We start from the raw sequence: 27996 nt of genomic DNA on the forward strand, positions 1-27996 counted from the left end.
CAAAGAGATAGAGAGAGAGGAGGTGCACTGGTAGAGGGAATAGAAAAAAGAGAGAGTTTGTGTAGAGGAAGAGAGAGGGAGGAGGAGGAGGAGGAGGAGGTGGAAGAGGGGGATTGCATTGCAGCACACCCGTGCGTAAATGTGACCATCCTCTCCGTGGTCCCTCCATCCCTCCATCCTCTCCTCCTCCAGCCTCCAGCCTCCAGCTCTCCTCCTCTCGGATCACCAGCTCGGTGGTCGCTGGTCATCTTTGGACCGTGGAGTCCCGGGTGTCTCGCCTCGGCGCCCTCCTCCAGGGGTTAGGAGGAGCGCCGGGGACGTCGTCCAGGTTCCTGCCGGGCTTCGTGACCGGAGATGCGGCCGGAGAGAGCCAGGGCTCCTCGGAGAGACGCCCCGAGAGACGCGGCTCGACCCGCTCTCGGATGCCCGTGATGAGAGGTCTGATCGCGCCTCAGAACACCTTCCTGGATACCATCGCTACTCGCTTCGATGGAACCCGTGAGTACATTTAATCCCTTCATTTCAAGGTGCGCAATGGATGGTTCAAATGTAATCTGAAGTGTTCACTAATACAAAAATACAAAGTCCTCAAAAGACCTGCAAAGTAAAGAGGATTTAGGACACTTGGAGACATGCTGATATAGTCTGCCTGATGAAGGAATTAGGATGAATGAAAGCAGCACAGACTGTTTAACATATTAAGAATTCATGAAGCACCATACCTGAGCTCCCAGTGTACAGATGAATTACTATAAATACTGGTCCTTCATACTTTTGTGCACAAAAATGCAGATGGTGTAAAGTCAGATTATTTATGCTAATTTATCCTCAATATATCTGATCCTATACCTCAATGCCAATACACTGTGCAATGGCAAGGCAAGGCAAGTTTATTTATATAGCACATTTCATACACAAAGGCAATTCTTTACATATATAAAAGCAAGATAAAAGAGCACAAAGTGCATAAGATAAAAACGAAAAAAAAATAAAATAAAAGCATAAGTTAAAAGAAAAAAATTAAAAGGATAATAAAAACAATCAAAAGACAGTAAAGTGCAGCATTTGAGCAATAGCAATGTAGCAAAGACTACTTTGTGTTAATGAGTCAGTGTATCAATCACCATTCAAATGCATTTATTTGAGTTTGCAACTGTCAATAAATACAAAAAGGTTGCATTCAATGTGGACTTGCCATAGCTGGATTAACTAGGGGCCTAAATTAGTAGCCTGACCCATATTGACCCCGCACAAATTTAGTAATGAAGGTCCTGAAATTAGGCCCTCATCATGTCAGATGACCCCGCGCTTCAGTGGTTCCCAAAACATAAATTAAATTAAACCAATTGAAACACCACTGAAAATCCAGCCAGTACTGAAAGTCATTTTTTTCTATTTAAAACTGGCTCTATATGAATGAAACATTTCAAACTGTTACATCAGCTACCAAAGACAACGTCGATCCATTCCTGAACTATTTTAAAAATCTCTGACATGATTGTCTGTGACGGCACTGTGACAGTTGACCAGACAACCTATACTGTAATTAGTATTCACACACAGTTCATTGCAAACCCCCCTACATATCAGTCTTTGCATTCAGCCCATGTAAACCTACAGAGAAATCAACTGTCAATCAATATGCAAACTGCAGTCATCATAGCTTAACACGGTTGCGTAACACAGTCCCGAAGGTGCAAACTAACAGGCAGAATATGTGGATGAAGAATATACTGTATGAGGAATCAGAGCGGGATCTGTCTGCAGTCTTTTGTGTGTAGATTTCAGAAGCATTAGGTATGTATTTGACGTGTCCTGTGTGTCCTCTGAATGTTTCACGAGATAGCATTAATTCAATTTCATTTGGTGTCAACAGTGATCAGCTCTGCTCTAATCTGAGAGCGGAACAGATTGCAGTTCCCCGTATCTGATCACTTCCTGCAGTAGCTTCAGTGATCCATCAGGACTGTTTTGGTTGAGCAGGGGTTCAACCAAAAGATTTTTTCTCCTTTTGCTACACAAAATAATAGAAATACTCTATATTCCTGGAGCATCCCCTTCAAGATCCCCCAAGGGACACGGTCCACAAAGCACACTGGATTGGCAAACTCCCACAAGCTCTCCAGTGTGTATCAAGTGCATTGCAAGTGTAAAGAGCTGGTTCACTGTTCCACAACCAGGATTGAAAACACATTACCCCTCTTGAATCTGAGGTTCAATTGGACACAGATCACAGCAGTTAAAGAAGGATATTAAGGTAGCCCTATTGCACTCATTTTCAGGTGCATAAATGTATTTTTGGTTTCTACTAGAACATGTTTACATGCTTTATTGTTGAAAAAAACGCTTTATTTTTCTCTTACCGGTTGTGGTGCAGCACCTCCTTTCACCCTCTGTCTGAAACGCTTTGTTTGAGCTCCTCCCCTTGAAAAGCCCAGTCTGCTCTGATTGGTCAGCTGGCCCACTCTGTTGTGATTGGTCAACCAAATCATACTCTTCGGACTCCGCTCCAGCTCCGCTCTAACTAGCTTTGTTTGAGGGTGCGCCAAACTATATACAATTCAAAGGCATTATGAAAATGTGACTTGGTGACATCATCACGTTACAGAACAAAAAGACGGGATTCAAACGAGGCATTTCAGGTAGTTCAGGAGCAGTGTTTCTCCCTTTGGCGTGGACTTTGGGCTTTGTAACTTTGCAGACCTTTTACATGCACAAAAAACTATATAACACACTAAAGGAAAGAGAAAAAGCATAATAGGTCCTCTTTAATATTATTGGCCTCATTTTAATTTGGATTATTACATATTTAAGATTTTTTTTGAATGAAAATTGAAACATTTTGCTCCAAAAATGGCAATTAGCTGCTTTAAAACTATCAATACCAGCTATCAAAAACATACAGTGGTTTCTTAAAATGATCAAGATATATATTTAAGTTTATGCTGATATATTGCCTTATATATTAACATTAAAAATGCACATATTGGATAATTAAAACAAAAGAACATGTAATGCAATACATACCAAACACAACCCATATCACATAGCCGACACCACTGAGGTTCAGCACCACGGACAGCACCCATTCCTATAATAAAGGAAAGGGAAAAAGCACAAAAGCATAATCGGTCCTCTTTAATGAATTAAAGATTAAACATTACCACATAAATCGCTCATGCTTGTTTGTCTGTAACTCACAATCCATCTACAGTGAATGAATGAATCACTTGCTGCGTATAAAGAGATGAACGACCAGCACTTCCTTGTGTTTAGTGTGAGAAAATGAAGATGCTCTTGTTGTAATTCATGATCACATCCTTGCTCCTAACCTCTGGCAGGCACGTGGTTAAAAAAACACAGTGGGTGAATTTTAATGAGGAGCTTCTCCAAACCAAATAACTATATAGCTGTCAATGGGGCGCTGAAAAGAAAGTGTGTGCACGTCATGGGGTTTTAGTTTGTTGTAGTTTAGATAAAAAAGAGTAAAACACAGCAAGCGAAATGGACTGGTGATGCCATAATAAATCATCACACTAATGACTCAAAGCAATAGCAGGAAAAACAGTGCAGGCTGAGAAATGCCAAGTCTGAAGCATCGAGTGCGGCACTTCGAGTCTCACTGTGACCGAACCTTTGTTTTATTTGTCACTCTGCACACTTAATAAGAGAATACCAAACACGCCCGTTGTGACTGAGTTCTCAAGTGCTGAAAACCAGCTGAGCAGAAAAAGTATTTTCAGGTCTGAAGCTGGGATCTTCCATCTTTGCCATACAACATTAATGCAGCATGATAACCGGGGAGACTCCAGGGAAATCTCTCCGGTGTTTTTTTATTTATTTTTTTGACATTGCAGTAGAAAGCTTCAGTTGGAAGCCCTTTTTTAAACCCAGAGATATTCTCAATACATACATATTTATAAGAACAAAGCTTACAGATTTTAATTAATCACGTTGGGATGGTAATGTTGGTCGGTCAACATTGTCCAGACTGAAATACTGTTGGAGGGATTGCTATGAAATGTTGTCCAGAATCATTTATTAACAATTAATTAGCCCGCAAAATGCAAAAAAACAACCAAATACCTATTAAAAATGTATATTATTTGTTGGTCATGCTAGTTTTAATTTGTGCTTGGACACGTCTTCATTCTCCAGTAAGAGATAGTTTCTAAAAATGAGTGAATGAGACAGAGGACTGACTTCAGAGTGACAGATTTATGTGTTTCTGTCGGGGGACTTCTGGCACAAAGCTGTGGGCTGTAAAGTTTTGAAGCTAATGCGGACTGAAAATGTGTTTTCAGTTCAGGTTTAAGAAACACACCAGAGAGCATGGTTTAACAAATAACCCTGCACGCAGGAACCATCTAGCCGTCAGTGTTCATCTCCTTATTGTTCGGCAGATTTCTTTTCTTTGGCACGGACTCTTACTTTGAAAATTTGTCATATGTTTTTTCCTTATTATGTAATAGTAATACAAAATAATAATAAAATGAATTTAATTGCAAAGTGATGTATCAAAATGTTAGAGAGCAGACAAATTCTGGTGCACCCCCTGTGATATTTTGGACCCCAGGTTGGGAACCACTGCTCTAAACAACCCTGTGTGGTATGTGTGTGTTTGGCTTATTTTGTCCACGATGGTGAATGTATTGTGGCGGGCTGTCGCTGTCCGTGTTATCAGCAATCAGGGTTTATCGGGGTTCCCTAAGTTGCTCAGGAGCTGAGACTGAGTAGTTTTGTAGTTTCAGCTCGCATGTTATTACACCTGGACTGTAGTGTGGATGTGACAGGCCTGTATAGTGCCTGGGGGAATGTGCAGAAAATGAGCACAACAAAAGGAAAATAAGAACAAGCCAGTGCAGAAGGAAAATGACGGAGCACAGGGTCTGTTTCTCTGAAACCAGATCACGTCCTTGGGGGACAATATTCATGTATAAGTGTGGGGCTGACCACTATTTATGCTGAACACTGTAACCTTGCAAACAGTGCAGACATCCAGGTGCAAAGAATCTTGGTGTTGCATCCGCTCAATGATGATGTAATCCTTCACATCAGTTTTGTACATTGTAATTAATAATATTCATTATTCTCCACAACAACAACTAAAATGGCAACAAAGAGTGACAGATGCGTGGATGAGATTGTCACACCTGTACAGTTTGACTTGAATAAATAAATCAGCATATTACTCAGCTTCTGTGTCGACTGAAAATGACAAACAGATGAGTCACTGGCTGCTGACTTGTTAGGGCAATAGCAAACAAAAGAAGCCCCCCTCCTACAGAGAAATCAGCGAACATGGATCACAATGAAGTGAAACAAGCTAGTTGTTTTCCTGCATCAACATGACAAGGCCAAGTGCACAAAGCCAGGTCCATAAAGAAATGGTTTTGGTGCGGAAGAAGTTGACTGGCCTGCTCAGAGACCTGACCTCAATCCCATCCAACACAATCTTGTGTTGCTGAATGGGAGAAAATACTTGCAGCCAGGCTCCGAAATGCTTTGGAAAGCATTCATAGAAGAGTGATGGATGGCAGCGTGATTTTTTTGGAATAGCATCTTCAACAACATGAGCTTTGTTCCTTTATTTAAACATTCCTCTGAAAGCTTCAATGTAAGAGGGCCAGTAAAAGCTTGCCTCATATTAAAGCACTACCCCTTGTTTTTATGCAAAATGTGCTCACTGCTCTTAAATATTTATATATTCCTCTATTCCACCAGTTAATCATCTCAAAAGTACAGGCCTATTTTTTATTTTTTTTTACTGGGAGCCATGATTCAAAAAAATCCTATTATACTCTGTCACACTCTTCAAAATCTCCGGCTGCATCACTCTTATGTTGAGAACTGCAGACAGCCGCCCTCCACTACTGCCTCACACCGCTGCTGCTGTTGTCACTACAAATCCATCTGGGTGTATATATATGAGTAACAGCCTCACACTTGTTGCATCTCAAGTCCCACTGTGGTCCGTTGTTCTCATGCTGGCACATTTGGCGCTGAGCATCAAAAAGCAGCTGCACAAAACGTGATTATGGCATTTTTTTTTACCTTAATAATTTATTGGGAGTAAAGTCAGATGTACAGAAACATACAAATAGAGCATAAATGTAAATCCATATTTTGGTATTTTTCCCCCAACGCTCCCTCCCACCCAACCCTCACCCATTGCCGATGCAAAAAGGATAAAGAATAAAAGTTGAATTAGATAAAAAAAAAAAAGAAAAGAATAAAAAAAATATATAAAAGATTCAAATAAGATAAAAAAAAAAGTACACATTGACAGTAATAATAATTATAGGATAAATCCCAAACTACAGATACAATTTTGATAAACTTTACCATGTACAAAATGGACAATGTAACTGTTAGTGGTCATTTCTGTTGATTCTGACATATTGACCTACAGACATGAGAGTGGTATCGATATTATCGTCTAATTCTCAGCAAGAAAATGAATAAGCATGCATGTATTTCCCAAAATGTATTTTTTTAATACTATTACTGTCATTTGCAAGCAGTGTTGTCAACTCTTTTCCAATGAAAGTAACTCCAAAATTTGCTAAAGTGAACTGTAATTAGGATACTCTGAGCGACATGCATGGGAATTAATTACAATTTACATTTCTTGCTTTTTCCCCTTATGTGGATAACTTGCTAAATTTGTCGGTGGTCACTTTTTAGAAATAAATTTACTAAGAGGGTCCGAAAAGTCGCTAAATTTAGCAACAAAATCGCCGAGCTGGCAACACTGTTTGCAAGTTAGCTCAAAGAACGTATATTGCCAAGAAGAGAAAGTCAATTGTTTGCTCTATTGCAACATCAGTGCCCAGAAGCAAAGCTACGAGTCCGACATTTTGGACTGACGCCAGTAAAACATCCGCCTAAAAAGTGCAAAATTATTTCTATTCTGTTGTCATATTCTACCAGAATTGCTGTGTTGAACAATGAAATATTATAAATATAATAAGTGTTTTCAGTCCAAAATGGCGGCAGCGGCTGTTGCCAAAAAAGCCCAAGAGTTTCGTCTCTTTGCTTCTATACTCTTTGGTGGCTGGTAAGCTCCACCCACTGAGGTTTACCTTGACCAATGAGATTACTTCAGCCTCAGAGGTATAAATGCAATCTGCAATGTGTGAATGTGTATAAATCTGAAGCTCCTCCCCTTCTTTATTGCACAATGTATCACTTTAAACCCAACAGATGTTGCAGGAAAGTAATTTTGTCCGTTGTATTATTGTGACTCATAACTTGTTGTGTGCTGCTTCATAGGGGATGTGTGACTTCCCATGAGCCTTGTGCACTATTTGTCCTGTCTGAGTGGCGCTCCGATGATGTTCGGCAAGAGCATTTACGCTGGACATGCTTTATTAATGCATGAATTATTAAATTTCATTGTCCCCGGTTCATTTTCGTGCCATCTCTTTCGGTTAATTCATCTTTCCCTCTATAGTCTATCCCTCCCATTCAATCATTCGCCCGCCTGCTCTCTCGCCCCATATATTGCTCACATTCTTCAAAGTGAGCACTCTAGTCTTCCAGATTCATTTATGTATGGACTTTAATGATCTCAGTAGAATGAATGCCTCGGCTGTGTGAGTCACCTATCATACCTAATTCAGTTTCATAATGAATTATTCAAGTTTGTCCCCATAAATCAGGCTGTCGAACCATTTGTCAGAGCTCTTGCTTATATCACATTCTGGCAATCTACTAACAGGCAGTGTGCTTACATGCATGCTTTTACGCCTGCTGCATCATAGATATGTATGTGAGTGGTTTCTGCTCTGCAAAATAAGCCTTTTCCTTATTTAATTGCCCGAGGTTGTGAACACGCAGGAATTACTTTTTAATTTAAATCTGGCATGTTTTGAGCCCTACAGAAAAGACAAGTTTATTTGCGTAGCCCATAATCGGAAATGTTGAAGAGGGCAGAGAGGCGGAGAGAGAGGTGGGGAAGACGCATGGGGACGAACAAAGAAAAAGAAAAAGATTATTTGAAGAGAACAATAGCGGGAGATGAAGACGAGAAGATGAAGTGAATATCATTGAAAAAAGCAGCAAGCATGTTAGAGGAGAAGCTCTTCAAAGTGAGCAGAATTACACCGAAGCCTTTTCAGAGTGCAGAAGCGAACATAAAGCGAGAATGAACGAGAGCCGTGCATGAAATTTTAATTATGTTTTCTTTGAATTAGGATGACATCTTAGTGAAATTGTAGGGAATGACCCCGTGGCTGAGTAAAGCATGTAACCTGAACGTGATTTAACAAAACTGTTCGCTGTCTTGAAAGTTCCAGCTCACAACTCTGTAACATGATCATCCTGCTGGCTTAATAATCATAATAATAGTTATTGTTTTGTTTGCATTTAACAACTACACCTCCCATGAGGCTTTGAGGGAGCGTTTGTTTAAGTCTCATGAGAGTTGTAGTTGTAACAAAACAAAAGGCAACTGGCAGCACTGCACATCTGTATTCACATTAGATCACAACTTTGATGCTCTTCTCTGCTTTTATAGACCGTTTCGACGGAATAGCGTTGCTAGGCAACAGCTTGGGTCCATGTTTACTTCCTGTCAGCTTATGTCACTCACATACACTGCAACAGGAAATAAATTGGGGCACATTTGGAATGTTTACCTAGACCATTTCACAGTTATAAATGTATGCGTATAAATACTGTTAAACTATCAAAACGCTCAATATACGGAGAAATACACATAACACGAATTCAGAAATTGTGCGTTTGAAACAAGCTTTTAGGATTTCTGTCTCTTTGTGATGTCACAAATATACAATATTTAGACCATTACATTGTTTTAAACATAAACATTCTAAATGTTTCCCAGTTTATTTCCTGGTTGCAGTGTATGTAAATAACATCAGCTGACAGGAAGTAAACATGGACACAAGCTGTTGCCTAGCAACGCAATTCCATTGCAATTCCGTTGAAATGCACTAAAACGGAGCGTTTCAGACAAAAGGATATATTCAGGCAGACAGTATGAGGAAAATAAAGTTGTTTTTTTTAACATTACAGCATGTAAACATGTTCTAGTAGAAACATAAAATACAAGTATGAACCTGAAAATGAGCATGATATGGGACCTTTAAAGTGGACCACGTTACGCAGAAGAAGCGGTCCCTCTTTACCTGCTCTTTACTGGTCGTGTTTAGAAGTTAGAAAATCGGTCTAGAAGAAGGTAACCCCCAAGTTGCGAAACTCTCGCGTGAGTTTCCCCCATCTCGAGAGTCTCGCGAGAGTTTTCGCAACGACCACTTTTCATCCAACGCCACCATCAGGTCAACATTAAACCTGGTTCATGGCCAAAACTACTTTAATACCTGTCATTCTGAATTGTACCAGAGTGAAGAAGCAAAATGAACACAGAAGAGAGAGAGAGGTAAATATTATACCTGCTAAATACCAATAAATATCATCATTGTGCTTAAAGTGCAGTAGCTAACAAGCATGCTAGCATAGCTGTAGTAGGAAGCTGTTGATACAAGTGATGGATGCTTGTGGTCAAAGGTCAAAGGTCAAAGGTCAACTTTATTATCTCACAAGGGGAAATTCATGTGGTCATATACACCTCTCATAAAAACAACATATAAAAACATCACACACTTTTTTTTTTTTTAGAATAAGGTCCCTATAGAGCTGTGCTGCAGTCACCTGATCAATCCCAATGATCCTACTTCCTGTCTTGATCATGCGCTTGACATGATCTCGAGCATGCATATTACCAAAGGTGGTCCTCACCTATCTCTATTCTGTTTCTCTGTTTCCCTTTTCCTGCCTCTTGTCTCTATTACCTTCCTGTTTCCTCCCACCAGACAGTAACTTCGTCCTGGGGAACGCCCAGGTCCAGTCCCTCTATCCCATCGTCTACTGCTCCGATGGCTTCTGCGAACTGACCGGCTTCGCCCGTGGCGAGCTGATGCAGAAGAGCTGCATGTGTCACTTCCTGTACGGCAGCGAGACCAGCGACCGCCTCACCTCGCAGATGCAGAAAGCTCTGGACGAACGACGGGAGTTCAAGACTGAGATCGTTCTGTACAAGAAGAGCGGTGAGGCCCCGGATGGCTGGAGGATATTGTCGAGTTTAATCATGTTTAATGCTGGCAGTGTCAGAAATATCTCTCTTTTTCTTTGAACAGGCTTCAAGTTCTGGTGTCTGCTGGACATTGTGCCCATAAAGAACGAGAAGAGCGAAGTGGTTCTGTTCCTGGTGTCACATAAGGACATCACGGAAAATAAGGACCAGGACCATGGCAATGAATCTGACACTGGTGAGAGAAAGCATGAAAAGGAAAGTGAGGCATTTTCCAATTCCACTATAATTCACATGAAATGATCTAATAGAGGCTTTGCAGCTAGGGCACAAATCTATCAGCAGTGATATTATGGAGGGGGGTTGAGAGCACTCGCCAAATAAATAACGCATTCTACTTCTTCAGCAAAACAATGTACATCTGTTCTGTTGTCCAAATTAAAAGTTTAATAAATTACTTTTTCTAGAAGTTTGGGAGCCACGGATTTGTCAGTTTCTTCCACCGTGTCTCTCTAGTTTTGTTTGTTTTTGTTTTCAGATGAGGAAACCGGCCTGGAGATCCACCAGATCAGCCGCCCTCCAGGCCTCAACATGGAGCGCCGCCGCAGCCGGGCCGTCCTCTACCAGCTGTCTGGACACCTGCAGAAACAGGACAAAACCAAGAGCAAGCTGAAGATCAACAATGTGAGACACGTTTTCCTATATACCTTCTGTCCTAGTTAGGTTTTTACCTGCTATATGAATTATTACTGGATGAATCTTTTGATTACAATGATGCCATGGTTAATACGGATTATACGGCGTCATCAGATTTGCATTTGCTGAAAGAAGCAATTTGCTTGTCCAGGCTTCATTTGCAACACAACTTACATTAATTTGTAAGTCAATTACATGAAAACTTGTAAATTTAAGCAACTAAGATGAGACATAATGTGTCCTTGCTGTGCGATCTTAATGACCCAGGACCTCAGAGGGAAAGAATTAGCATTAAAAGCTCTCATTAGTCATTTGAACTCATTGTGGGGCCGGCTGATCAGCTATCACGGTTAACAGGTTTCATCCTCTTGCATCAGCTAATGTTAACTTGATGCTCAGTTAAACCACCAGAGACACATTGTGTTTGGTCATTACTGGAATTCTAACCTGTTTATTTAAATTAATACTACACTACGAGTAGTAGCAGTGCTGCAATTTATAGACAAAACAACCCTAATATTATTAATATATCATTCATATTTGTGTGTGTTCAAGAGTGTTCTTGGAGCCAATGCGAACCCGGTCCCAGAGTACAAGGTGGCGGACATCCAGAGGTCCCGTTTAATCCTCCTCCACTACGGCGCGTTCAAGGCCGGCTGGGATTGGCTCATCTTGTTGGCCACCTTCTACGTCGCCGTCACCGTCCCCTATAACGTGTGCTTCACCGCGGCGGAGGTACGAGAGGACGGCGCCTCGGCGGCACGCAACCCTCCGAGTGTCAGCGACATCTTGGTGGAGATACTTTTTATCATCGGTAAGGCTACTTTCACGTGATTTGTATACATTTCTTACATGTCTAGCTACTTGTTTCCATGGAATTCATCGACTATAAGAATCACCTCTTCGTCCTTTCAGTCATGCCTCCTGGCTCCTTTCCACTTATATATTTTTCCACTTTCTTCTAATACCAGTTTAATGGGCAACTCCTTCCTAATTTACATAATCCAGCTCTAAATCCACCACTCCTTCTCCTCTAATTGGCCCAGTTAGCTGCACCACCGTCTGCCTTGCCTCCAACTGCTCCTGACCCAGTAGAGCTGTATGCTAATGGACCCTCCTTAACAATCTCCACTTCCTCTCTAGTGGATCTCAACCTGCCGCCTCCCCATCTGACAACCAAGTCCACTAACAGGAAGGCTTGTTAAAGTTAAATACTGTCACCACCTGCATCTTATTGTAAATATGAAGTTGCAACCAGCAGCCAATTTGTTCGGACTAAACAAACGAGACGTAACGTGTTCATTTTGTGTGCCAGATATCGTGCTGAACTTCCGCACCACCTTCGTGAGCACGTCGGGTCAGGTCGTGTACGACGCCCGCTGCATCTGCATCCACTACGTCACATCCTGGCTGTTTGTGGATCTGATCGCCGCCTTGCCCTTTGACCTGCTCTACGCCTTCAACATCAGCGTGGTGGGTCTCACACATTGTCCACACATACAGCTATACAGTTTTGTTATATAATGTGTGCACATTTCTGTTCAGCAACATCAGATCAATCATGCTGTTATCCAAACCTATGTTTTTCACTAATGGTTTGTATATTGTAGGGCTGTACCGAATGTGAGCCCATGTTTTGGGTTTCAAAGCTTCAGTGAGACACATTTGAAGGTATTCGAAGCGTCGAGGCGCAGCAGGCTTGTTAAGACCAGTGAAGCGGACCCAGATGCAGACACAGGAGGCAGATGAAAAAATTAACAAAAGGCTTCATTGCCAAAAATGTGCAGAGGAATTGATCAAAGCAAAAAATGGGGCTGGGGTTAAAGCCACGTAGGCAGGCAGGCAGATATTGCAACAGGCAGGCAGACAGGGCACCTAGGCACATAGAACAAAAACACACGTTAGTAACAGGATCAAAAATACGAGCAGAACTAGTAGGCCGAAGTAGTCTACCACTTGGGTTGAATCAACAAACTGGCGACAAGTGTCTGACATGTCGGGGTATAAGTAGTACGTTGATCATCTGAGTACTGCCGGCTGCGTGATTGGAGTCAGGTGGAAGGTTAATTTGTCTCTGTTTATAATAAGGTCAACAGGAAGTGTAACCAGGCGCATCAGACCCTTGGAAGAGAGCGCGTCTTTAGTAGGCGTGCTGCCTTACATGGTATCATTGGGGCATTAATTATGCTAATAGGGTCATTTACACGGTTATCTGAAGTTAGGAGCGTTTCCTGAATCTGACGTGGCACACTCGTACGAGCCTGCAGTACAGGGAAAAAAGTAAGATAAAGTTAAAGACAAGAATACGAAAATGTTCTTTCATGAGGCCCATTGTTTATATCTTTAACTTTTTGTTCTATATTTTCTTGACATCCGGCTCACACTATTTGCCGTAGTGGCTTCGAGGGAAGAGAGTCCAAGCTCCAACAAGAAACTCATTATTGAGTAACCCGTAATTAAGCAGATAAATGAGTTTGCTGATGACAAATTACAGGTGGAGGCAAGTAGATTGGCCAGATGATGTTGAGTGCAGAGCCTGCTAGCTGTTTAATAGATACTGGATCACTGAATCTGAAGGGTGAAGATGATTAGATTGTAATAAGACCAAGGAAAATGTTTCTCGGGAACAAAATGATGTTCTTTTTTTTCTTTACGTTTTCGCTTGACAACAGGTCATGTGATGAGCTTGCAGCTTTATGTTGCTGTATGGGCTTCAGGTAGCTGGATGTTGGTGTAATGGGTTTATCTGGACTGCTGAATGTGCTTCCCTTAGTGTCTGTGATTAAAACTGGAGTAAAGCAGATACTTTATACTCCTGTGTATTCTGTGCAGAATTAAATTCCCTGAATGGATCCATATCCAGGTATCTAGAGAATTAAATCCTCTCTGAGTGGGGATCACTTCATCCAGCTGCTTCAATTAAGTGAAAAAAGCAGGGAATTGCATCCTCAGTTAACACAGAAGTGAGGGAGGAAAATCAATAAAGGGACGATGTTTGATGAGGTCATTTTTACTTCAGGAGAACCACGGGGATTTTCCCAGTCGAGGACGATAATGGCAGTGATTTCCTCTGAACAGCTTCTCTGGCAAAAGCTGCAAACGAATCTTGAGTTGGATCTGGCGTTCTGAAGTATTTTTTTAATCCCATCAGATCTGTGGAGCAACTTTTGGATGTTTTTCCTGAATGCGATCGTTCACGGGGACGGTCCCCCACAGACACGGCTCACTTACAAGATTAACATGTGCATGAGTGATTTCAAATTGGCTCCAGATGGGAAACTTATAAGATTAAACACATATCTTCAAACCCATGCCTCCTCTCTCTCTCTCTCTCCCAGAACTTCGGGGTCCACCTGCTGAAGACGGTGCGCCTCCTCCGCCTCTTACGCCTCCTACAGAAGCTGGATCGCTACTCCCAGTACAGCGCTGTGGTCCTCACCCTGCTCATGTCGACCTTCGCCCTGCTGGGCCACTGGATGGCCTGCGTCTGGTACTTCATCGGACGCAGCGAGATCGAAAGTAATAGCATCGCCTCCTGGGACGTAGGTTTGTGTCTGTGTGTTGTGTGTGTTTTGCAACTTTCATGGAGGGATTTTAATGGTTGGAAAGATGCAAGATCATCTGTATCACTTTAGTATGCTTGTGTACACTCAGCATGCGGCGCGTGTGCCCTTTTTGCTGAGAAAACACTTCTAATTATGGTGATCTGTCTCCCCTCCTACTGCGCTCAGCGGTGCCAAACAACATAAGACTGTGAGGTGCATGAGGTGATGCTGGCGATCCTGTTTCAATCAGCAGCGTGGGATGAGACAGGAGGAGATTAAAGGGGGGGGGAAATATGCAGGAAAGGCCTCCACTGATGTACATGTGAACGCTTGTACACTTGGGGGCAGCTATGGCTCAGGTGGAAGAGCGGATCGCCCCATTAATTGTGGGGTTGGTAATTGAGCGAAACACTGAACCCTAAATTGCTTCCGACGAGCAGGGCAGCGCTCCATTATTCTTGGTTAATGAGCGTGTGTTCATGCGTGAGTGAGAGGCTCTTAAAAGCGTTTTGTCGGCTTGAAAGGCACTATATAAACGCTATCCATTCGCCATTACACACTACAAGTCAACCGCAGTGTTTATATTCCTCGTGACAGCAGCGCTCACATTAGAAAAACGGTGATTCCTAGAGGGTGCAATGTTCAGTACAAACAAAAATGTTATTTTATATAAATTATTGTTTAAAAAATGGAACATTTTCCTGTTTTGCTTCCTGGCTGCCATGCTGGTCTTGTCATGCCCTACTCTGTCATCTGGCAAATTTAATGTCGGTGTGGGTGCTGGGTCTGAAGGATCAAACAATTTAACTGACAAACTCTTGTGTCCTGCCCCTCCTCCCACCAGGCTGGCTCCATGAACTGGCCAAACGCTTGGGAACGCCGTACTTCCTGTCCCCGCTGACCTCCCTGTTGGGAGTCTCCGATTCGTCTCAAGGCACCATGACATCAACACTGACCAATTACAGCCAGTGGAACGGCTCGGGGATTATGGCGGGTTTGCTGGGTTCGGGCCAATGGAACGGCAGCAGGACCAGAGCGAGGACGCCCAACGGCTCGGGGACGACGCTGAGCGGCGGCCCGTCCGTCAGGAGCTCCTACGTGACGTCGCTGTACTTCGCTCTGAGCAGTCTGACCAGCGTGGGCTTCGGCAACGTTTCAGCCAACACGGACTCTGAGAAGATCTTCTCCATCTGCACCATGCTGATTGGAGGTGGGATGAAAACAACACTAAACTAAATATTATGGCATTATTAGGATTCACTTGTGTAAAATTTCAATCTGGACCAAAGTTACCACATAACTGACCTACAGCAGAAGTCTGTTATTGAGATGAGCGTCTCTGGTGCTTCTGTCTCTTTCATCTGCAGCATTAATGCATGCCGTGGTGTTTGGTAATGTGACCGCCATCATCCAGAGGATGTACTCGCGCCGCTCCCTCTACCACACCCGCACCAAGGACCTGAAAGACTTCATCCGGGTACACCGGCTTCCCAAGGCCCTTGAGCAACGCATGATGGAGTGTTTCCAGACGACGTGGTCCGTCAATAACGGTATTGACGTCAGCGAGGTAGGAGGGACTCACTGCTTCAAAACTGACTGATTAAGGTCCATAAAGGGATAGTTCTGGTGTTTTGAAGTGGGGTTTCCCGTCGGTAATGGCTGTCTGACGGCAAGGTGAAGCGTCTCCAAACAGAGGGCGTGCCGACCGCCATCTACTGTAGATAATACACTGACTTCAAAACACCCGAACTATCCCTTTAAGTGATTAAATGTCTTTACCACAGGAGAATGTGAACACATGATGGCATCATGTCACTCTTAATGGCAAACAAGCTTCTTTCGGAAAATGTCCCACTGTTCCTTTAACTTTCAGAGATGTGTACATGACCTCTGTGGCTTGGGTTGACCTTGTCAGTTACAATGGGATCAACTGCTTCTAAAATTGAAAGTGCAAATCCGGCGACGTGTCCTCCGAGCAGACTAAAGAAACGGCTCAAAGCGACTGAGAGGATTTTGGTTTTGTTTCGGGTTCTATCACGAGGGGGGCAGCTCATCTTAATTTCATGGATTAATGACCTCATAGACACTGAACTCACTCTTGGTGTGTTTTACCATGGCTTTAAATCTAGATAATCCTTTTTTAAAGAGATAACATGACTGGGGACAGACGCTAATACTTCAAGGTAATAACCCACAACTTTCCCTTGCAAAGATTACTCTCTATAGTATAGTATAGTGTTGTATTTGCTTTAATGAAGTAAATGAAAATAAACATCAACCAGAAACTGTCATGGTTGTATCAGTTGGTTGTGACTATGTGGGAAAGCGAGAGGTTTTATTTTGCCTCCACCTTCCCACACAGTCACATTCAAATGATGACACAGAAAGGAAAGAAGCCACTACAGCTAAGAGAGAGATAGGGATTCATGCACAGTTTGCAGTCGTAGAGAAACGTGTCTTTCTCATTCCGTCCGCAGCTGCTGAAGGACTTCCCAGACGAGCTGAGGGCCGACATCGCCATGCATCTGAACAACGAGCTGCTGCAGCTGTCGCTCTTTGAGTCGGCCAGCAGGGGGTGTCTGCGCTCCCTCTCCCTCATCATCAAGACCTCCTTTTGCGCCCCCGGGGAGTTCCTCATACGCCAGGGCGACGCCCTCCAGGCTATCTATTTCGTGTGCTCCGGCTCCATGGAAGTACTGAAGGACAACACTGTGCTGGCCATTCTGGGTAAAGAACAAAATACAACTGACATTTTGTGTTAATGTATGTTTTAAAGAGGACCTATTATGCTCATTTTCAGGTGCATACTTATAGTTTAGGTTTCTACTAGAACACTTTTACATGCTTTTAATGTTCAAAAAACGCTGCTACAGCACCTCTTTTCACCCTCTGTCTGAAACGCTCTGTTTGACCCCCCTGAAAAGCCCAGTCTGCTCTGATTGGTCAGCTGGCCCACTCTGTTGTAATTGGCCAACTGAATCAAACTCTTCAGACTCCACTCCAGCTCCGCTCTAACTAGCTTTGTTTTAAGGCGTACCAAACTAGCCACTAGACGGCTATTATGCAAATGTGTTACTTGGTGACATCACCACGTTACAGAAGAAAAGGTGGGACTTCAAACAAGGCGTTTCAGGCAGTTCAGGAGCAGTGTTTCTCTCTTTGGCGTGGACTTTGGGCTTTATAACTTTGTAGACATTTTGCATGCACAAAAAACTATATAACACACTAAAGGAAAGAGAAAAGGCATAATAGGTCCTCTTTAATATTATTGTCCTCATTTTAATTTAGATTATATTACAACAGATTTGGGATTTTATTGAATGAAAATATATTTTTGTGCTCCAAAAATGGCAATTAGCTGCTTTAGTATAAACAAAACTATCAATACAAGCCATCAAATACACAGAGTGGTTTCTTAAAATTATCAGGTTATGTATGTTTATTTTATGCTGATACATTGACTGATATATTGACATTAAAAATGCACATATTAGATAGTAAGAAACATCAGAATATATAATGCAATACCAACCAAACACACCCCATATCGCATAGCCAACACCACTGAGGTTCAGCACCACGGACAGCACCCATTCCTACAATGAGATATGATGGCAGGGCTGGCTCCATTCATCCATTTACCACACTAACTCTTTTGACAAAGCTGCTCAGAAGCAGGTTAAAGAAGCAGGTAAGTACATCAATGGCCAAAATATAGGTTTGGGTCAAGCCTCCTGTTTGGCCTGCAGTGTGAGCGAGTCATTTTGCTACCTGAATCTTGAAGGGCTTCTCTGTCTTGGACTCCAAACTGCAGAAGCCCTCCTAGATTCCGGCAGTAAAGTGACTCAGAAACCGGCGTCTACTTCCAAGTGCAGCAAGAAGAAGCTTCCCAAAGTAAGTAATGGAAATCAGCAAGCTTCAGAGTCCCCCATACAAGTTATCCTGCTGATTTCCAAAGTGGGAATGAAATGCATATATTACTGGGAAAGGTTCATGTTTCATATCTAGGATGATAAAAGAGATGTCAGAGACTCCGGTGATGGATCGGGTGAGAGATTGTTCTTAATAAAAAACTGATTTTAAGATTGAGTTTGTGAAGAGGGGGCATAAAATTCACAATATGTGCTGGAGCAAGAGCTTTTTAAGTAATGCGTTAGAAGAAAGTGTTACAAAACGTCTCCTCTTTGGTCTATTTTGGAGTCTGGTTGCAGCATTATGAGCAGAAGATGAGAAAAAAGGCTTATAGGAAGTTATTAGACACCCGGCATTTAATAACCAGACAGCTTTTATGAAGAGGAACATGAGGAAAGAGAGCAGCCTAGTGCCACAAAACTGCAATTATCCCTGTATTAATCTACCCCTGTGGGCAAACAAGTCACACCCCATCAAGTGAAAGATGGAGTGTGACCCAGGGACTGATGGGACAGTTTAGGGAACAGCCAGAAGCCCAGCAGGAAATCCATAAACAACATTATCTGATTTCTTTTGCCACATAGGGGAACAAACTTTGAAGATAACATTGACAAATAATCACCTTATAAAGTTGTCATGGCTAACATGTTTGCAAACATTTATCCAGCAGACACGGAGCAACATTATAATTCATTTGGAGCCATATTTTTGGCCTCCTGATGACTACAAGTCCAATATTTACTCTACTTTTAGCTCTGGCTTTGGTCTCCACCAACTCCTGAGGGAAATATCTGGCTCTTTAACTGCTTAATACTCCTCTATGTTCATCAGATAGTCTCTCACTTTGTCCGTCTTGGAACAGTAGAAGGAGCTGTGTGTAACAATTAGGGGGATCTATTTGCAGAAATTGAATATTATATAATAATAAGTATGTTTTCTTTAGTGTATAATCACCTGAAAATAAGAATCGTTTTTTTTTTTCCGTTAGCTTAGAATGAGCCGTTTGACTTTTCGAGCCGCGATTAACTATTGACAATCATGCAGTTAATCGCGATTAAATATTTGAATCGATTGACAGCCCTATTAATAATCTAATAATACTCAAGTTACCTACAAAAATACCAGCAAACCCTCATAAATAGGTGGACACACAGCCAAAACAACAGAAAAAAGCAATGCAACGTTAACAAAATCTAGTACACGCCTCCAGTAGGTGAGCCAAATGAGCAGCTGGAACCAGAAAACCTGCCTCAGGAAGAAGAGCCTCTCTAGAGCCTTGTCCTACAACACGTACACCGACACTCCTCCCATTCCGCATAACATGGATGAAACAGAATAGAGAAACTCAAACAGACTCACAAACAGCTCTGGAATCAGTTCAGGTCCGTGTTATAACGCACTGGGAGCAAATAGGCAACACTGCTTTTTTATATTGATGACCTAACTGGTGTGAATAATGAAGTTGAACTGCTGCCTATAGAAGACATTAGCATAGGAGACCTGCTGTGTATCCACATGCACATATATGAATACACACACAATTATTTATCTAACAGACATCCAGACTCTGGCTTTCTCTCTTGTGCATATAGAAACACTCGGTGCACACATATTTAATTTTTTATTTTCTTCCTGCCTGCTCCCTGTTTCTCCTTTTCACACACACACACACACACAAATTGTCTTGGCGTTGCCACTTTGGATTTACAGCTGTGGAGAAGACAGTGAAGTAGAGAGAGGAAGCTGAAAACACAATAATACAGACCTTCTGTTGTAGTCTACAACAGTCCATCTGTATCCCATGATGAATACTGCTGCACAACACAGATATGAAATAGTCTAACCACACATTCAACCTCTCTGCTCTAGTGTGGGTTATTCTTAATAACTGTATTGGGTTGAGTGGGTTATCTCGTTTATACGATGACCACTTGCCAGCGATCAATTTACAGTAAAAGTAATGCAGATTAATATTTTGGAGGATTGCAACCAGTGGTGGAAGAAGTATAAAGATCATTTACTATAATAAAAGTTCTAATACAGCAATGTAAATATACCCTAATTCAAGTAAAAGTCCATTTAAAATCCTTATTAGGTAAAAGAGCAGAAGCATTATGAGCAAAATAAAAGGTATCAAGTAAAATAGATAGACAAACAATGATTCCTTTCAGTAGTTTCCATTGTATAATCATGATAATGCACTCTGTGCTGTACCAATATAGAAACTATTGGAGTCAGTTAAGGAAACACCATGATGGGTCACCTAAAACGCATCGGTTACAATGCATTATGGCTCATATTTCAGCTTCCAGGTTAAGGACGTAACACAGAGTATGTATCCCTGCTTTCCAGGTCGGGGCGACCTGATTGGCTCCGACTGTCTGACCCAGGAGGAAGTGATTAAGACCAACGCCTGCGTGAAGGCCCTGACCTACTGTGACCTGCAGTACATCAGCCTCAAAGGCCTCCGCGAGGTGCTCTGTCTCTACCCCGACTACGCCCAGAAGTTCGTCACCGAGATCCAGCACGATCTCACGTACAACCTCCGGGAGGGACACAACACTGAGGTACGAGAATGGACGATTGCTTTTCTGATCGCTCTAAGCACGCGCTTAGAACGTGCCTGAACCTAAAGAAGTCGTAGTGTGGTTGCCTAAACCTAAAGAAGCTGTTTTTGTTTGTGTTCAAAACGTAACGTTTCATTCAGTTTTACAGCGTGTTGGAACGTGTTGCTTTTAAGTTTCGCTTTCACTTTTACAATGTAGTAGGCATATGATGCTTATAGCGAGCGATAACGCACATTTAATGGCCTGATAACAGTCGAATCGGGCGTGTAAGTCAACAAGTCAGGGACAAACATATAAGGTGTCAAAAAAGTTTTTGCGTTGTCCATCAGTCCATCCATTTCTCGTCACTTATCTGGGTCTGGATCGAAGTGACAGCAGGCTTCGCAAAGTAGCCCAGACATCCTTCTCCCTGGGGGATGTGATGTATAGATAGATGTTCCCAGATGGCCAGATGGGATACGGAGTCCCTCCAGCATGTTCTGGAGGATCTCTTCCTGATCAGATGTCCCGAACATCTTCTAATCCTAACTCTACATCACCCTCAGTTGTGAACCAAGACCCTGAGATACTTGAACTCCATCTGCTTGGGGCAAAGATTCACTTCCAATCCAGATCTGTATGGAAATGCACCCCCTCTCCCATCATCAAGTAGCACACAAATACCAAGAAAAAAGTAGCAACAAAAACAAACTTACTGGATTGGGTGGAGAGAACACTGATGTTTTGTTCACGTACACGCGTACAATCATCTCATGTTCTAAATGCCTTAAAGAAAACTGTTTGAGATCCGCAAGAAGACTCCTTCTGTTTTTTAGATTAGACTCAGCTGTGCAGTGACCTCCTCCACCCATTTTTACGCAATGCCGGGAGTGAACGCTTTGCACTTGAAAAGGATTAGCCATCTGGACTGGGAGTGAGGAAAGAAGCCGCGGCTTCTGCTTGAGATGCAGCCAGCAGATAAAGACGGGAGCTAAACACGGCCGATTCAGATGCCAGGGCTTTACAGATGGATCTCAGCTGTAGCGTACACATGAATAACCAGCATGTACTGGAATAACTAAGTTTTCACTGTGAGTAAGCTTGGCTAATTAGAGGTCCAAGAGAAATACCAGGGGACGAGACAGTATAGCAGCATGAAACATATTTTAATGATAATTGACTTCTTGGCTTGAGTATATGGTCCTCTGGGATACATGAGCTTTAGAAATCCTCCAAGCTTTGCTGAAGGAGTTCAATTCCTATAAATTAAATTCATATATATAGTCCGTCTGGGAACATGTAGATTCCTGCTCCCATTTGATTGGCTGTAAATCCACTTAGTCTTCCTCCACTCAATTTCTGATCTCATCTCTATAAAAACGAGTGAAGAAACTGGGAGCTGATGCAAGTGAATGAAAGGATGCGGATCATTTTTATGGGTAGAGGAATAAAGCAAGACGTGCGCAGCTCTTATTTGAGCGCGGCTGTCAAGCCTCACTGGCCGTTTTTAAACGTTTCCAATCCCATTTTCAAGAAGGTTTTAGCGAAACTGTTTAAATGCCACAACAATACAGTGTAATTTGGGTTTGATTATAGCTGGGATTTGCCGGAGAGAAGCATCAAAATAAGCTTCCTGAACGTAGAGTGGCGTCGGAAAAACATGGCCCATATATTCTGTGAACAAAGAAAACTAAAGCTGGATGTTGTCATCAGGAGTCTCTGTCAGTCCGTCCTTTGATTTTCACGACAACCGTTTGTCCTATAGACTTCACACTTGGCGGGTGTATTACTGAGGATATATATATATATATATATATATATATATATAGTGTATATAGTATAGGGGATGCAACTATGTCATGGCAGGTGTATTGCTCAGGACGGAAGGAAGCGCAGTGTGAAGTTTTTTGGATGAGCGGTTCTCGAGAAAAGCTGCAAGCACTACACTAGTTTCTATTGATTTCCCACGAGGGATCAATGATGGATAACAGACAGTAGCATCAGAGTGATCCAAGCTAGAGAAAGCTAAATACGTTCATAAAAAACAAGATTTCTTTTTTTCTTTTGTAACAAAAAGAGGTAATAATTCAGGGTGACATGTCCACATCAAAAGTACAGGGATGGAGGGTCAAACTGAGTGAGTAAAATGAATTGCTAACTGCACAAGGGCTGGCAGAGATGCACTTTGTGGGAATGAGATCAGAATGGTAACAGTAGGTAGCATGTTTATGTGTACGCAAGTCAATTATTATAGTATATTTTAGCGGAATAATGCTCTTTTCACCATCAACAAGATGCATTTAATGATTCATTAAGGAAAAACATGATTGATGTACGAGGCTTGAACTGCTTGTAGCTCGTCCGCTTTGTTCATTTCAGTTAATGATGAGTCCCCTTGATAAAAAGGGAAATAGTAATATTATATATGGCCGGGTGAATTCTAATCAAATTCTCAGAGGTAGAAATTGATCACATAGATATCAGAAAGTACAACAATTGTCATATTATCCCCTCCCTGGGAGCATGTTGGGAATAATACCACATTCAGTGCAACAAATCCTTGTCAGACTGTCCAGTGTGGATATTATTTCTGTAACATCACCACTCTGCTCCACTTTCTGCTCGAATCCTCTCTCATCCTCACCGCTCCTCCCCCTTTTTTCCCCCATCGCTTTTCTCCTTTTCCCCCTTCCAACCGTTTCTCTATCACATATCGATCCCGTATGTACAGTAGGAGTGATTTTAGTCTGTTATAAATCTATGGGGTCTTCTGGCATACATGAATTTATCCTCCTCCATCTCCTCCAGTCAGTCCTCCGAGGTAGTGTGAAGAGCTTGTTAAAAAAAAAAAAAAAATGCAGTGCTAGTATCATAAAAATACGATCCCATCGACTCAAAATTACAAAAGAAAATCTATTAAAATGATGGGGGGGGAAGTGAAAGTGGTTGTTCTGTTGCCCGCTGTAAAACTTAAAGGGATTATTTGACATTTTAGATGCTTATTTACTTTCTTGCCAAGAGTTAGATGAGATGACCTATCGGGTTTGTGTGTTATATATGATGCTGGAGCCAAATTGAACAAAGGAAATAAAGAGCAGGAGGGAAAATAAATCAATTGAAGGCACAGAAAAAAAGTGGATAAAGTTGCATTTAAGATCATTAAGAAGTTAGTTCCATCTGTGTGCAGCATCGTAACTAAACAAAGCTTCAGTACACACACATATATAGGCTATGTATATGCAGCGACAGTATTAGTGCATCCTCCACTGAGCCCGGCGTGGGACTAAAAATAGCTCTGCCAGAGGGGTGGGGGAAGGGGCAGGTCATCCCTGACTGGATAAATATAGCACAACAACCAGATGGAGATGAGAAAACATCAGGAGGAGAAGGAAGCTGCGGGGGGAAGAACCTCTGTCGACATTTGCATTCACGTGCCGCCACGCATACGTTCACACATGCGGCTCTCAACACACAACATACCAGCATGTTTGTCCTTGCACACGTGCTCCTCACACATGCTGCGTTGTTGATATGCTGGCCCATCACATATGCATAACACATTTCTTTACACCCGCACACACACACACACACACACAGTTGGCTGATGCCCTTATAGTGGCATGCTGCATACCAAGGGTGGCACGTGTGCTGCACACACACTGAAACTCCAAACAGTCGCTTCTCCGCTTTGGTTCCCTTCAGGCAAAAACCACTGCTAAAATTAAACCTCGGTGATCTAAAAATACCAGCAGGGGCACGTGAGCCAAAGATAGGCTGGAGGAGACAACAAACAGAGGGGAGAGAAAGGGGAGAGAAGGGGATGGGAGGAGGTGACAGAGTGGAAAAGAGAAAATAGGATTTGTTTGCACGTGTTTTAATCAGCTTTAAATTACAGTGTATGTAAGAATGCATGAAATATAACTCCAATAACCTTCCACCAGCCTACAGTAACAACATGCAGGGGATTTCACTTTGAAAGGATAAAATCTGTTTGCACATCATAAACAAAGGTCACCTGTAATCTTTCATCTGAGATTATAGAAAAAAAGCTTCAGAAGAGCTGAATGTCTTTGGGAGTGAATGGTGTTTGCTTTGTTTTGAATGAGATCTCCGTTGCAGCGCTGCAACGACAAAACTGAATGGATTTCAGCGGCTTTGCAGCTGTTGTGAATGGCAACTGTTCACTCCTCGGTGATGCGTTCAATGGCTCAGCAGCTCCACCATCTGGTCAAAGAAAGCTGATTTTGAAGTATGTAGTGTTTTCACACTGATAAACTTAAACTGTTCTCTGTTTCACTCCTCAGGCTGAATGCGAGAGCAACGGCGGGATCATGAAGAAGCTTCCATCCATCAAGGAGGACGAGGAGGGATCAGGGTCCGAGGGCGAGCACTCGCCTCTCCCCAAGCTGCCTCCTCTGGGCCGGCTGGGCCGAGGCCTGCGCTCCCCCCTGCGCTCCCCTCTGCGCTCCCCGCTGCTGCCGCCGAGGGCCTTCAGAGCGGCGAGCGATCACATCCGGCCCACCAGCCTGCAGATCCCCGTGGTGAGCTTCAGCTGCCTGCAGCCGGACCTCAGCCCTCGGTGAGGAGCCATTTCATTGATTTTATTGACTGTGTGTTCAGCTTGTTCATTCAGCTGCAGTGTGGGGATTTGACTTGTGACATTATTCATAAACACAAACAGGCTCGTTTGCATTCGGAGTCCCCGGAGAGGTGGCAGCAGACGCTTCGGCTGGACGAGTCTGTTTATTTTGGTACGGCTGTGTGAGAGTGCACACAAGCATGAATGGTGTCACTGTGCCGGATTTCAAAAAAGGAAATTGAGCTGCATTAGAGTGGTTTAGAAATCTTGATTACTTAAATCTGCCCATGTGAAGCATCCATCAGAGTATTACGTATATCACTTCTTTTTTGGCGATTAAACCATGTCGAGTTTGTGTTTATGAATAATGTAAAAGTCACAAGAGATGTGTGGGATCTTGTCTTTAACAAGGAAAAGCCATTTGGATATTAAAGTCTTCTCTTTATTCCCATACTGTCCCTTCTCATTGTCTTGTGTGCAACTCCTCAGGTTTGTGGACGGGATCGAGGCAGACAACCAGAGCGGTTCAGCCCAGAAGTTTGATTTTTCTCCCAGCGCAACCCAGAGTTTCCTACCCAGCCCTGACTCAGCTGCCTCAGGTTAACACAGACACATACATATATCACACTGGACGGTCTGTAGAGAGTCTGTAATCTATTCTTAACTATCAATCAGCTGTTTAAGTCCTTACTTACATGTATATGTGTATATTTACGCATGTGTGTATTTCTGTTCACAGGGGCGCGTGACGAGGATGACACCATGCAGACTATCGCTAAGCTAAAGCATGAGGTAATACTCATCCATAGAAATAGATTTCATTTTTTTATTATTAATATATATATTTTAAATTATTTTTTATTATTATTTGTATATTTGTTATATTTTATTATTTAATTTAATTTAATTTTAATTTAATTTAATTTAATTTGTTTTATTTTTTCTATGGAAAAAAACTGTAATATTGTTGATTAGAAATGACAAAAAAAGTTTATTAAATGCCATTACATATTTATTTGTCAGTTAACTCGCAAGTTATTGAACTGTTGTTTAGGTTTAGTGTAATGCCAGTGATCCCTCCACTGTTTAAATGAGGCTTACTCATGAATTGAATGATGTACTTTGCTGTCAGTGTAGATATCAACAGACCTCGCTCTCAGAAGCAAATCACGTTAGGCTGTAACCCCTCCACGTGTGTTGTTATGGAAAACCAAGCAACATGGACCCCATTTACACCTGTCATTAAAATGTGTTTTAGGAGATCTGATTGCAATCAGATAGCGCCTGACCACATGAAAGTACAGGTGTAAATGCACCCAAAACGCATTGAGGACGGATTGTAATCCAATCGGCCAAACAACCTCAAAGGTGGTCAGGGATGCATTGTGACCACATTCAACACAAGTGTAGCTGTGCAGAGAGATCACTGTGACCGCCACTGCTCTGTTTGTGCTCAGCGTCTCCTCTCCTCATCCCTCTGTGTGTGTGTGAGTCACATTCGCTGGCCCTCTCCCTCTAAACAGCGGCATTTTGAGGCTGATGTGTCCGCACATTACGCACCGCCTCTTCTCCGGCAGTGCCTGGCTGCAAGCCTGTGCGTAATGCAGCCTTCCTCTCAGCCCTTCCAGGCAAAGGGCTGAAATCGGACACATATTAATACCAGGTCGTAAATGTAATCAGGTTAAATCATATGTTTAAGGATTAATTTAGCTCCATCTAAACTGTTGTATCTAAGTATCACCTATTATCACGCTAACCTTCTCTCTTCCCTCTGACTCCCGTCCCTCCAGATGAGCGTCCTTTCCCGCCAGGTGACCGCCGTCAGTCAGGAGCTGCAGGACTTGACGCGTCTTCTCAAGCCCCTCTTCCATAACCCCTCCTCGCTGCTGGTACCCAGCGCCATGACTCCGCCTCCCAGCGTGTCATCACACAGCTGCTCTCCAGCTCTGACCCAACATGCACCTGTGGACTATCCGGGCGAACGGAGCCCTCCATCCATCCTGGTGCCTGAACCGTCCTCTCCTCAGCCGAGCGTGGCCGAGGCGTTACAAGGAGATCCCTTTCAGTGTGCACCCATCACCTCCCGTTATCCCCCAGTGTGTCACTGCTCAGCTCCTCCGTCACTCAACAGCTCTCCCCACGAGCACACAGTGGTGCCACATCCCTCCTCCTCCTCCTCCATCCTCTCCGTTTCTTCATCAAGCCACCCGTCATCCATCACCCCCCTTTTGGTAGACTTATCAGGACCTGACGGCGAGCAGCCTCAGTCCCGTCTCCCGCTCTTATCCCACTTCATACCCCGGTCTCATCCCCACTCCGTCTCCCAGCCTCAGCTCCGGCCCCTCTTCCAGCCCTCCGGCATGACCTCACGACCCCGAGAAGCCCTCCTGAACCAGGTGGAATGGGGGGAGCACACCGCCCAGCTCAGCTTCATCAACGAAGGACAGCCGTCGGTGTGAACGGAGGAGGAGGAGGACACACGGGGACTGACAGACAAAGCATGCCGCACAACTTACTGCATGACAAACGTTTGTCCAAAGTTTGGCATGTGAGTTAAAAATGTACATACTATCATAAAGTACGATCATGAGCACTAGCTGTATGCAGATCTGATAATAAAATAGTTTGTTTTACAGTTTCATTCGGATTTGATTGACCGGA

The 27996-nt window shown here is 42.9% G+C and overlaps 1 protein-coding gene across 2 annotated transcripts; it reads left to right on the forward strand.

The window, feature by feature from the left end:
• Nucleotides 1–98: 98 nt before the first annotated feature.
• LOC119483885 (potassium voltage-gated channel subfamily H member 8-like) lies at nucleotides 99–27976 on the forward strand. 2 transcript variants are annotated; one of them, XM_037762357.1, is made up of 15 exons: nucleotides 99–498; nucleotides 9840–10073; nucleotides 10164–10295; nucleotides 10596–10741; nucleotides 11309–11567; nucleotides 12069–12226; nucleotides 14092–14299; nucleotides 15143–15508; nucleotides 15666–15865; nucleotides 16776–17025; nucleotides 20563–20777; nucleotides 25061–25335; nucleotides 25825–25934; nucleotides 26075–26127; nucleotides 27126–27976. In XM_037762357.1, exons 1-15 carry the CDS (start codon nucleotides 423–425, stop codon nucleotides 27792–27794), a joined length of 3351 nt encoding a protein of 1116 aa, XP_037618285.1. In that variant the 5' UTR covers nucleotides 99–422; the 3' UTR covers nucleotides 27795–27976. The 2 variants fall into 2 exon arrangements, with proteins under 2 accessions (XP_037618285.1, XP_037618286.1); XM_037762358.1 differs by lacking the exon at nucleotides 99–498 and adding an exon at nucleotides 9250–9406.
• The last annotated feature ends 20 nt before the right edge of the window (nucleotides 27977–27996 follow it).

Source organism: Sebastes umbrosus, chromosome 24 (genome assembly GCF_015220745.1).
Source record: "Sebastes umbrosus isolate fSebUmb1 chromosome 24, fSebUmb1.pri, whole genome shotgun sequence".
Taxonomy (NCBI): Eukaryota; Metazoa; Chordata; class Actinopteri; order Perciformes; family Sebastidae; genus Sebastes; species Sebastes umbrosus.